The 12,480-nt window shown below is 46.5% G+C and overlaps 1 protein-coding gene across 1 annotated transcript in view; it reads right to left on the reverse strand.

The window, feature by feature from the left end:
* The window catches only part of PREX1 (phosphatidylinositol-3,4,5-trisphosphate dependent Rac exchange factor 1), a 180,006-nt gene that overhangs the window by 61,451 nt on the left and 106,075 nt on the right, over positions 1 to 12,480 (reverse strand). Inside the window, exons 7-8 of the mRNA XM_063091280.1 lie at positions 6,150 to 6,283; positions 739 to 857 (exon numbers count right to left, since the gene is read on the reverse strand). Of these exons, the coding sequence (XP_062947350.1) occupies positions 739 to 857; positions 6,150 to 6,283 (253 nt within the window). The remainder of the gene's footprint in view (positions 1 to 738; positions 858 to 6,149; positions 6,284 to 12,480) is intronic.

The following is a 12,480-nucleotide window of genomic DNA, read 5'->3' on the forward strand; positions in this document are numbered from 1 at the left end:
GCCACAGGTGACACTGCCAAAGGTATCTGTGGCTCAAAACTGCGTAAGACAAGCTCAAGGGCATGTACTCTAGGAGATGCACACAGAATGCTCACAGCATCACTGTTCATAATAGTGAATGGTGGAAAGTGCCCAGATGTTTATCACCCAGAATATGGGTGGAATATTCCTGCAATGGAATACTATACAGCAATGGAAACCAACCAGCTGCTAAGAGCCACATGCGGAAACATGGATAAATCACCCCAACATGATCTGGGGTGGAAGCAGCAAGATGCAGAAGAATGTAGATGGTATCTTATGACCATCTAAGTGCATATGCAAAATACTATACATATAACCATAGATATGTTTAAAGTCACTAACAGGATTCAAAAACAGAGAAATTTTAATTAAAATTTAGAAATGAAACTAAAGTAAAAGTAGCTTTAGTAAAATTTAGTAATGAATACTTAGGAGGTAAAAATATTTTTAAAAAGCAAGAAAATGATCATCACAAAATTTGGACAGCACTGACTCCTGGGGGAAGCATAAGGCATTGTGGTGGGGAAGGACTGGAGAGCAGTGTTTTATTTCTAAACTTGTATACTGACTTCTCAGGTGTTCACTTGTCTATGTTCTAGGCACTTTTCTATAGGTAAATTGCATTTCAAATTAAAGAAAGAGAATATGCAAATGGCAGAGAGAAGGTGCCGGGCACGGGCGGAGCTGGCTCAGGCAAGACAGGGCAGGGCCTACCTGTCCCATCCTCCACATTCTCCACCTCCATGACCTCAGTGTTGATGCGACCCCTGAAGATGTACAGGGAGCCGTTGATGGATTTGGTCCTCTTGGTGGACTTCTTGCTCCCAGTGACCCTAAAAGACAGTGGGAAGTCAGTGTCTCCTGCACTTTCCCTCACTGGGCATGACTGTTCTTGCGGGGGCTGATCAGGTATGGAGAGGAGTGCTGGACCAGGCCAGGAGTGTGGCTGTACAGTTGGTGATCAGATGACATGAGCAAGTCACTTCTCTCTCAGTCACAGTTTCCTCCTCTGGAAAATGGACTAATAGCCTTGTTGACCTCTCAGAGCTACTTTTCAGCTAACAGGAGACATCCATGGGAGACCAACATGAAGCAAGAAACCCATTCGTCTTGGCTAGAAAATGGGAAGAGGCCTGTTGAATTTCTAAAAGATAGGTACTTCCTGAAATAAGACCAGAATGGAAGGAGAGCTTGGAGTAGGCAGTCCACCCACCCATCCAGACACTATTCATTCATTCATTCATTCAGGTGAATTCTATCGCTCACCCATTCAGTCACTACTGTGGTCTGAATGTTGGTGTCTCCCCAAACTATATATGTTTAATCTTCCCCCAACGTAGGGGTATTAGCAGATGGGACCTTTGAGAGATGATTATAACGTGGGGGCAGTGCCCTCATGAACGGGGTTAGTGCCCTTATGAAAGAGGCCCCAGGGAGATCCTTTGTCCCTTCCACAAGGACACAATAAACAAGAAGGCACCATCTATAAACGAGAAAGCACACTCTTGTCAGGCGTTATCATCTCCTCAGTTTATGATATTTTGTTAACAGCAGCTTGAAGGGACTAAGTCACTCAATAAACATTCTAGCCAGCGCTTCCTTTGGGGAGGATGCCAAGTGAAGCACCATGGCCAGTCACTCATCCATGCATTCCACAAGCATTTGGAAAACACCTGCTGTGAGCCATGCACTCTTCCAGGTGCTGGGGTTGCAGCATCAAACAAAACAAAGTCTCTGCAAACTCACCTTCTAATATGAGGGGGTGGGGGACACAGAGACAGACACTAAATGAAACACACATTAAGTCAGAGGTGCTAAATGCCTTGGTGAAAATAAGGCAGAGAACAAACTCTCAGAGCTCCAAGGCCACTTCATGGTGGGTGCTGGTCTCTCTGCTCCACTAGGCGGGCTTTATGTTTACCAAGAGCCAGCTGGGTTTGTCCCCAAACCTATCTGCCTGATGTTGTTACCATAATTGGGTAAATATCATATACGTGAAGGACATAGAAATGTGGAAGAGTTCTCTCTCTGAAAATTAAGTGGTAATTCGTGAACACTTGGGCTTCTACTGTGTGTGTGAGATGAGAGCCTTGGAGGGTTTGAGAAGAGAAAGAATGTGAGCTGACTTAGATTTTAAAAGACTCCCTGTGGCTGCTGGTGGAGAATGGACATAGGTCGGTGGAAGCAGGGAGAACCAGGGAGGAGATTACTGCAATCACAGAGGTGAGAGAGCATGCTGGTTTATGTGTATGTATTCATACACACATGTACGTATATACATGCATATACATATTTTTGCAAATGCTGTATTAAAGTAGAGAAAGAAAAATGCCCTAAGAAGTATCTGACTCAACATTATTAGCACCCCAAAATCCCCACCACCCCCCTTCCAGACACTACCCCTTTCCCCCAAGGGTAATCACTATCCTAAGTCTAACACCATAGAATTGCGTTGTCTGTTTTTGAACCTGACGTAAATGGAATTACCCAGTGTATGCTTTCGTCTCTGGTTTCCTTCTCTCAACCTCTTGACTGTTGTTGGCTGTAGCCACAGTGACAGACACTCGGTTTGTTTCCAGTTTGGTGCTGCTGTGAGTGTTCTTGTAAGTGTCATATGAAGAACACACATACACATGTTTTGGGGTTAGATATCTAGGAGTGGAATTTCTGAGTTATAAGGAATGCGCATGATCAGCTTTAGTGCCAAGCTGTTTTCCAAAATAGCTGTAGCAATTTTCCCATGCCCAGCAGAGCAGGAACATTCCACTTGCTCCACATCCTCTACAACTGGTACTTACTTCTCCTTTTGGCCATTCTGGTGGGTGTACAGTCGTATCTCATTAAACATTTAATTTTTATTTCCCTGATGAGTAAATCAGGTCAAGGACCTTTGTATATTGGCCACCTGGTGTCCTCTTTTGTGAAAAGATTGTCCCTTGCCCATTTTTTGTTGGGCTGTCTTTTTCTTAACTTTTTTTTTTTTTTCCTTTTTTCTTTCTTTAGTGCTACCAGCACCTAGTATTTTTCTTAATTATTGATAGCAGTGGTTGGCAAATTTTTTCTGACAAGGGCCAAATAGTAACCATTTTCAGTTTTGTGGGCCATACGGTCTCTGTCACAACTACTTAACTCTGCTCTTGTAAAGCAGCCATAAATGAATGGGCATGGCTGTGCTCCAATAAAACTTTATTTACAAAAACAGGCAGAGTGGATTGCAGAGAGCTTCTCCCAGTCTGTGGCTTGTTTTTCACTCTCTTCATGGTATCTTTTGATGAACTGAAGTTCTGGGGTTTAATGTAGTTCGATGAATCTATTTTTCTTTTACAATTATACCTTGTCCCATTTAAGGAATCTGTGGTTACCCCCATATCATGAAGATATTCTCCTGTGCTTTCTTCTAGAAGCTTTATTGTTTTACCTTTCACATTTCAATCTACGATCCACCTGAAGTTGATTTTGAGTATGGTGTGAGGTAGGGATCAAGAATCATTTTTTCCCCCATGGGATATCAAACTGACCAAGCACCATTTATTGAACTGCACTGGCATTTTTTTGAAATTTAAATGACTACTCACATGTGGGTCTACCTCTGCACTCACTGCTCTATTCCATTAGTCTATATGTCTGTTTTTATACCAGTACCACACTGTCTTAATTACTGCAGCCTTATAGCAAGCCTTGGAGTCTGGTAATAAGGGTCCTCCTCCAGCTTTGATTTTCATAATTGTCTTAGCTATTTCTACCTCTCTGCCTTTTTTTGTAAATTTTACAATCAGCCAATCATTTATATACACATCCATATACACACAAAGTTAAGTTTTTCATCTCAAATTCTGCCCCAAAACTTTATCTCCTGGAGTCTTTTTTATTCCCAGTAAATGGCAACAAAATCTGTATTAGGGTTCTCCAGAGAAACAGACTCAATAGGGTGTGAATGTGTGAATTTTTATTGGAATTTCACTGAGGTTCTGAACAAAGCTTGGTGACAGAATGAAAAGAACTTGCTAACGAACTGGGTAAGGGGTTGATGGTAGCTCAGAATCAAGGACAACTAAGATTCCGACCTGAACTCCTGGGTAAATTTTTTCTCTTGCCCCCAAACTCAAACTGAAACATCATCTCTTCCTGGGTTTTGAGGCTGCCAATCTCAGGATTGGAACTACACCATAGGCTCTCCTGGGTCCCCACCTTGCCAACTACAGATCTTGGGACTTGTCAGCCTCCATAATTGTGTGAGCCAATTCCTTATAATAAATCTCTTTAGATATATACACACATACACATTCACACCCTATTGGGTCTGTTTCTCTGGAGAACTCTGACAAATAAAGATTTTGTTGACATTTATTGGGAATAAAAAAGGCCCCAGGAGATAAAATTGGGGGGCAGTAATTGAGATGAAAAAGAACAGTCCTATTTTAGACACAATTTAAGCGTAAGCTATGTGTGAGACACCTAAGTGAGGATATACATTTATATTTCTACTTCACACACCATGTACCAGGCATTATTCTAACCACTTTACATGTGTATCCTTTATATGTCTTACTACTCTATAAAAACGAGCCCACGAAATGAGGATAATTTTTATCCTCACTTAACAGATAGAAAAACAGAGACACAAAGAGCTGACACAACTTGCCCAAGGTCACACAGCTAGTTAGCAGCAGAGCCTTCTGTGTTCTTAACCGCTACATGCTACTGCTGCCTCTAAGATGCTAAGCAGGCAGTTGACATACATGAGACTTAGCTCTCCTGGGTCTCAGTTTCCCCTTCTGTAGAATGGGGAGTGGACTTTTAAAACACTCCCTTCCACTTCTGACATTCAAGGAGCCTCTGCTTTTGAATTAGCTCAGAAGCAGTCAGAGTCAGAGACCTCCCCTGACCCATGTCCCGGACAGGCGGTGCTCTGCGTGACCCAGGCACAGACAAAACCAGATGGCAGACACCTAGCTGCTTCAGGCGTTTCCTGTGACCACATCAGAGCCAGCCGGGAGTTCCATCCACCACTGCCCAATCCCTCGACCTCTTGGAGCTCAGCCCCGGCTCTCAATCCAGAGGCAGGAATGCTGGCTGCCCACGAGGTTCTCTCAGGAGACAGATGTTCCCCTCCCCTCCAGCCAGCAGGCTCACTTGCAGGACTGAGGCAGGGAACGGCCTGAAAAGAGCTCACGGCAGCCACGAGGAGGGCCCTGTAAGGCCCGCGTGGAATCCAGTTTGATTGGAATCAGCTGCTATCCCTGCACAGGTAAGACTGCCCCCCAGGAGGAAGAGCCCGTATCAGTGAGGTCAAAGCCCGAGCAAACAGCCAACAGTTGGGGCAGGTCACAGAGGCCTGAAGGGACATTCTGTTTTCCAAACCCCAGTGTTCTGGGAAAAGTGCCTGCTTCAGACAGCCTAGGGCGGGGTGGCAGGGAAGGGCTAGGGGTGGACATTGGCAGCAGCCTTGGAAATGCCAAAGGAGGACGCTCAGGATGGCCCCATGGAGAAGAGAGAGGAAGCAGGGAGGGGGCGAAGGGGGCGTTAGTGGGGGGACAGGAGGGCACAGACAGCAATGGTAGACCTTGAGGGGTGAGGGTAAGATTGCAAATGAGAGACATGCTGAACCAGCCACTGGGAGATGGTGAAAGGGAGATCCAGGCCTTTGAAGAGAAGGGCCAAGCCCCAGGACACGGAAGAAAGGGCTTGTGGGAAAGGGCTTGTGGCCTAAGTACCTCCTGTGCTCCAGGCGCTGTCCCCACAGGATCGCACTGAATAAGAACCCGACGATGTGTGGAGGTAAATGAACATGAACAGTAAAGCAGCTAGCCCTTATTTTGTGTACTTACTACGTGCCAAGCACACTTAACACATTTAATCTGCACAATGACCCTATGAGGTACATATGATAATTCACCCTGATTTACATACAGATGAGGAAACTGAGGCACAGACAGGCAAAATCACACAGCTAGAGAAGTGGCTGAAACAGGGATCCATTCATGCAGAGCCTAGCTCTTAACCAAATGCTACTGGAAGGAGGGGTTTATATGCCCATTTTACAGAAAAGAAAACTGCAGGACAGACCCAATCCCAGCTTCCTGGCCCACCCAGGCACCCTGCCCCCAGCCTCCCAGGCAGCTCACCTGGATTTCCGCTTGCAGTAGACAAGGAGGTTGTCAAAAAGGAAGAAGGCCCTCTCCTGGATGTTGCCTGCAGAGATTTTTAACAAAGTACCTTGCAGGAGGAGCTGGGTGCAGATGTCTGTGAGGTTAGAGCCCTGGAAGAGCAACGAGGGGTGCAGTGAGTGAGCTGGTCAATCCAGGGTTCCCCCAGGGACATTCCCTTCCTTTCCCAAAGACAGAAACTACCACAACCTCCCTCCACACCCCAAAAAATCCAAATGCACCTCTCCAGGCATATCTGTCACCAGACAGAAAATCATTACAATTTGATCAATAGCTTCCATCTGTTGAGCGTGCCAGAGCAGTCCTAGGGGGAATAGGTCGATATGGTCATGTGTCCCTTTTACAGGATGGCGACTTGGTGCTGAGGGAGATGAAGTGACTCTCCCAGCTCACAGAGCTAATGGCAGGCCCTGTTCGGCATCTGGTTGTGTTTTGGTTCACTTTTTTTGGGGGGTGACTTTTTTGTCTACCATTTCCCCCCTTATTTATCTACATCTTGACTTGTTATTACATCTCTCCCTGAAGAATGCCACTTCCATAAGGACAGGACCACTATCAAGCATATGCCACTGTATTCCTAGAGCCTACAACACTCTCTGGCGCACAGGAGGTGCTCAATAAATGCAATGTGTGCACCCTCTGGGGCAGGATCCTGAGCATGCTCAGTCTCGCTAAGGATGTGGCTGTGGATGGGAAAAGTTCCCCAACTCTACCTGGTTGTCTATGCTGAGTGACGGGGTGGCTAAGACACTAAGAGTGCACAAAGCTTACTGGACTTCAGGGAGGTTCAAGGCAGCATGGTTGGGAAAGGCAACAGAGAGGAGCCAGCCGGGCCTTGGAGGATAAGGCTAAGATAAAGAGGCTGAGGGCAGGGATGGGGAAGGTCCTGTGGGGAGGAGTCCTCGGAGCCTCTTACCAACTGAGGCAGCCCCTTGGCTATCCCCCGAATCCATGCTCCTCTTCTGTCATTTAGGGGAATAGAGTTTTAGCTGGCAATTGGAGGCCCAACCGCAAAACACATTTCCCAGCCTCCCTTGCTCCAGATGTTGTCATGTGACTAAATCACCACCAATGTGTCCACTGAGATATCACTTCCTTGAAAGAAAATTGCTTCCCTCCTCATCCTCCCTTTTCTGCTTCCTACAGGCTGGAAGGCGGCCACTGTGGCAATGGAAAATGTTATAGCCAATGGTGGAGCAAGGAGTGGAAGGAACCTGGGCCCTGAGGGAGCAGAGCCACCCCACCCAGCCCCACTGACCCTCTGCACTGCTAACAGAAACACACTCTTATCTCACTGAAGCCACAGCACCCCTTCCTTACAGCAGTCAACCATGGACTTGCACTAGTACATTAAGATAAGGCTGTGGGCCATCAACAGGTGGCTACAGGTGCCTCTGACACCTAGGCTGAGGAGTACTATGCAAAAGCAGCGTTTTAAGGGAGATTCACGTAACAGACCTGCAGATTACACTGAAGGGAGGAACAAAGAGACATGATGTTATCCCTGCCTGGAAATGAACTTGGAGAGGAAAGAGGGAGAATTACTCACAGAATCTCCTTCCCCAAACACTCACCACCAGAACCAACAAGAAGTTCATACCCCAGTGAGACCTGCTGACTCAGTTACTTCTGAGATCCAGTAAGAGGAACTGGTTTTGGCAATTAAGAAATCAGGCTGTCTGCTAACTGCCTGCTGCAGTCTCTCTCACTGTTGCTAGAGCTGGTATACTCTGTGCCCGAGGTCCAGCGGGGTGCAACAAACCCACTCAGCCAACAGTGAGCACTCTGGGGCCCACTCTGGCTCCCAGGAAACCAGCTTCCTTGTGGTCAAGAGCTATATAGCCCAGAACAGGAGCCTGCGCTCATTAACAGATATCCCAGCTCTTGGCTTGGCTGGGGGCCCACCTGGGCATGGACACTTGCAGGCCACAGGCAACTCTCTGACTCCCAAAGCACAGTGACCCACAGACACAATAAGCCTGCTGCACCAAGACTCAAGGCTTCCATGGCGAGGAGTGCCTGGGGCCCCAAGTGTCCTGGCAAACAGGGAAAAGGTGACTCCCTGGGAGGGGAGACTTCATCAACGGCCTAGGGGCCAGCTCAGGGTGGACAGCAAGCAGCTCAGCCATCCCTTAAGACCACCCATCGCCCTCCTCCTTGCCTCACTCACACCCACCCACTCACCCTTCCAGGCTCCAAAGTGGGGGTTGAACTGCTTGTATAAGAATCTGGTACCTGACCCAGCTACAGGGCCCTAAGGCAACACAGTCCTGGCCCTGCTGCCAAGTCTGTCTCGGGGGACCTGAGAGAGGAAGTGCACTCAGCCCAGGAAGCTGCCTTGGCCAAGGACCACCCAACAAACTGCATCTGAAATGCCAAGCACACTACAAGGGGACACCCCTTCCACCCCAGCCCTGCTGGGAAGCCCAGACAGATCATCAGTCTCCCTAGAATCCTTGAGCCCAAGGGTGGTGCCAAAGGTCAGATATACAGGGAAGAGGCTGGGAACCAACATGTCCACCAGTGAGGGCTGGAGACCTCCTTCCAGATCTGCAAACTTAACCAAACTGAAGCAGTAACATTGAGAGATGACAAAAGCTTATACATTGGAAGCTAATACCTGCATAGGGCTTACTATGTGCTAGGTACTGTTGTAAATATCTTATACAAACTCAGTGCGTACAAGTCTCACTTTACAGATGAGGAAACTGAGGCATGAAGTGGTAAAGTACTTGTTCAAGGTCATACAGCTAGTAAGGGACAAAGCTAGGACTTGAACCCAGACAGGCTGTCCCCACCCCCCTACCCACTAACCTCTACCCCAGGCTGCCTCTTAGAAGAGAACCTGAAGATTTTTCTGGGCCATCACTAGTCTACAGCAGGAATCTTCGATGGGGAGAGACCCCATCCTGCTGGTAGCCCAAGCCATCCCAGGATGAGAGAAAGAAAACACGAGAACTTGTATTTAGTCTTTTTTTTCCTGATTTTATGTTTTCTCACTCCTGTTTCCTTCTCTCCCCTCATGGGTGAGGGAACAGTGGACTGTCTCTTTAACCAGGGCTTTCAGAGCTAGCGAGAGGAGCATGCCCTGTTTCTTTCTTATTAAGAATGTGCATTTCCTTTTTATTACTGTGAGGTTCACACAAGAGAGACACTCACATCTGATGTGTCCCTCTGCAGGAGGGTCAGCCCACACTGGGTACAAGCTCTAGTCAAAGCCACAGGATGCTTTTTCATCTTAAAAAAAAGAAAAATGCTGCCTTGCTGCCATGGCTCCTCCTGACATTTATTGAGCATTTCATCTGTTCCGATGAAACAGGCACTTTCCAAGCACTGTTCTGAGCACTTTGCGGGCATCCACTCCTCAGTCCTCAAAGTGACCCGTGAGGTGGGGAATGCCCTTACCCAGACTTTTCAGAAGATGAAACTACGGCAAAGGAATCTCTCTGCACAGAGGGGCTGGCTCATGCATTCACTTCCAAGATATTGCAACATACCACCATTTCCTTATGCTCAATAAAATGGATTTACAGATTAACTTATCTGGTTTTAACTAAATCAGTCTCACGACAGAAAAGAGCAAGTGGCTTACAAAGGATCAGGCAAAGAAAAAATAAGGATGGGAGATCAAATTTATGAACAATGTAACCCCAAACAAACAGCAAGAAAGTGACCAGAGCAGACTCTCCATCCTCTGAGAATAAGCCCCTTCTCAGCTGTAGTCCAGGAGAGAAGTGACAGCCATCTAATCAGATCAGCAAGAGGCCAAACAAGATTAGAAATTATCAAGAAGAGTATCCAAAATAATGATTTGCAAACACTATCATTCACCATGAACTGCACCCTAAGTCTTACTGTCCCCAAAGGTTATAACTACTGATAGCATGGAGCCATTGCAAGTTATCATTTTTTCTAGTTAGAACATATTATTTCCACAAGTCACCTTGAGGATCAAAGTATATTTAAAAACCTTTCCGATTCATGGACGCTTTCACGTTTTCCAAAGAACATTCATATTCTACACCTCTCTTTATCCTTAAAATGACACCAGGAGATAACTTCAGAGATATTATTACAAAAATTAAACATAGTGGTGGAAATGAGGTCCAGAGAGCAGGACAAACTTATCTGAGGCAGGGCAGTCTGTAAGTTATAGGATTGGGCCTCAAAACCTAGTTCCTGTGCCTCAGCTTCCTCATCTATAAAACAGAGATAATCACAGCACCTCCCACACAGCGTTGGGAGCATGTGAAAGGTGCTCAGTAATTGCCAGCCAGTCTTATTCTAGGTCACTTTATTTCCTACTGCACCCAGAAAGAGTGATCAAAATAAGGGTCGCTGAGTTCTCAAATTGTAGATTTTCAGGATCTGAAAAGGGTTCTAAAGATCCTTAGTTCCTATTTCCGTAGGCTCTTACCAGAAGGCAGCATCTAGAAATCACTTCTGCTCCGGCTGCCAAGGAGCTTGCTCAATACCCTCTCCACAGGGACCCATGTGAGAAATTTCTTTTCCAGCTGAGTGCCAGGAAACGTTGTCTCCCAGAACTACTCTGTTTCTTCCTTTTTGGACAACGAGCATTAGGTAACTTATGTTTGCTGCTCTTTTCACCTTGGCTATCAGGAAGCTCAAAACCCAAACAGACAGACATTTAAATGAGTCAACTCTATTTGCTACTGAGGTTGAAAGTGGTCATGTGACCCACATCTGGCCAGTGAGATGAAAGGGGAAGTCTCCCTGGGACTTCTGGGAAAGGTTTTTCTCCACTGTGGAGAACTCCCTGTCAACACCCTGGCCATGCCCCTGTCTCCTTGGGTTTTGAACACACAATGACTGGAGCTTCTGCCTTCATAAAATCATGAGAGAGAAAAGAGGATCACAAGAGACCAAATCAGAGCTCTGCCATCAAGAGGCTGTGAGGAGAGTCGCATCCTAACCAATGCACATGGGCATCAGGCGACTTCCAGTGCAGGAAGCAGACAGCAGGCTTCATATTTTAAATAGAAAGGAATGAGGGGCTTGCTCAATCACTGAAGGAGCTAGAGGAGCCAGGAATCCAGAATGGGCTCCCAGAAAACCAACAACACTGCAGAACTGGACCAGCAGGGGAGCTACCGCCCCTGCCCCAGTTGAGAAAAGGAGAATCAGAACACTACCTGCCTCAGACTCCAGCAAAATGCTGCCCAGGTAGCATCTAGATATCCAGTAGCTGCTGTTGCAACTGTCAGCTGCAAAGCCATCCATGCCTGCTGCATATACACCACCAACAACAAAATATGCTGCCCTATCCCTGCATCTCAACATCCAGGAAGCTGGAACCTGGGCCCTCCACTAATCCTACCCTGGCTATGCTTTGCAGCAGAAATAGCAGAAGGGCGGCCTCCATCCCACTCCCACCTTCTATGTCTCAAGCAGCTGGATCTGATCTTGGCCAAACCCCAAATCATATTCCCAACCCAAGCTATAAGGGAGTCTGGGAAATGTAGCTCTTCGTTCTCCACCCTCAGCCAGACAGGAAGGCCTAGGGGAAGGAAGACACAAGATGTGACAAGTGCCAATCCACAACACCCATCTCATCCCTGAACATAGGCCCCTCCTCTCTGCAGCCAGACCCTCAACCCCATAGTGATATAGCATCACATCTAGGATTCCCAGAACAGAGAAAAGAACTAGAAATCCCAAACACAGCAATTGCCTATAAAGGCAAGAACATCCAAAGGGCATAAGGCAGATGATTCAGACAGCAATCTCTGTCCAAGTCTTTCATCTCTGCCCTTAATCTCCCATTCCAGCTGTATTTACTCTGATATTCATTTTTTTATTTATTCAGATTTTCCCATTTCCTTCTATAGATTCATAGGAAACTTTAAATAATTTAAGGAAGGTGTGGCGGTTTAAACAGATAAATTACATACAACCTGAAGATATTTAGAATCCCATCCCCTAATAATCATGATATTAGTAATATAGTAATATCAATATCTACCAGTTATTAAGTACCTACTATGTGCCAGGTATAGATGAGGACACTGAAGTTCAGAGAAGTTAAGACACTTGCCTAAAGTCATCCAGTAAGGTAGCGTCAAAGCCAGAATTCTGTCCTGGCGTGAACATTTAAATGCTACCCTTGACCTTGGTGTCAAAAGTTCAAAGGTCCATGTATACCAGGCAGGTAAAGCAATGTGTGAAGGAGAATGAGTGGGGAATAACAGGCAGGGGTGGGAACTGAGGACAGCTAGAGGCCCTGGTGGCTATTGCCATGGGGCATAGGGACCCAGTGTTATCAATTTTT

Source organism: Cynocephalus volans, chromosome 1 (genome assembly GCF_027409185.1).
Source record: "Cynocephalus volans isolate mCynVol1 chromosome 1, mCynVol1.pri, whole genome shotgun sequence".
NCBI classification, from domain to species: Eukaryota; Metazoa; Chordata; class Mammalia; order Dermoptera; family Cynocephalidae; genus Cynocephalus; species Cynocephalus volans.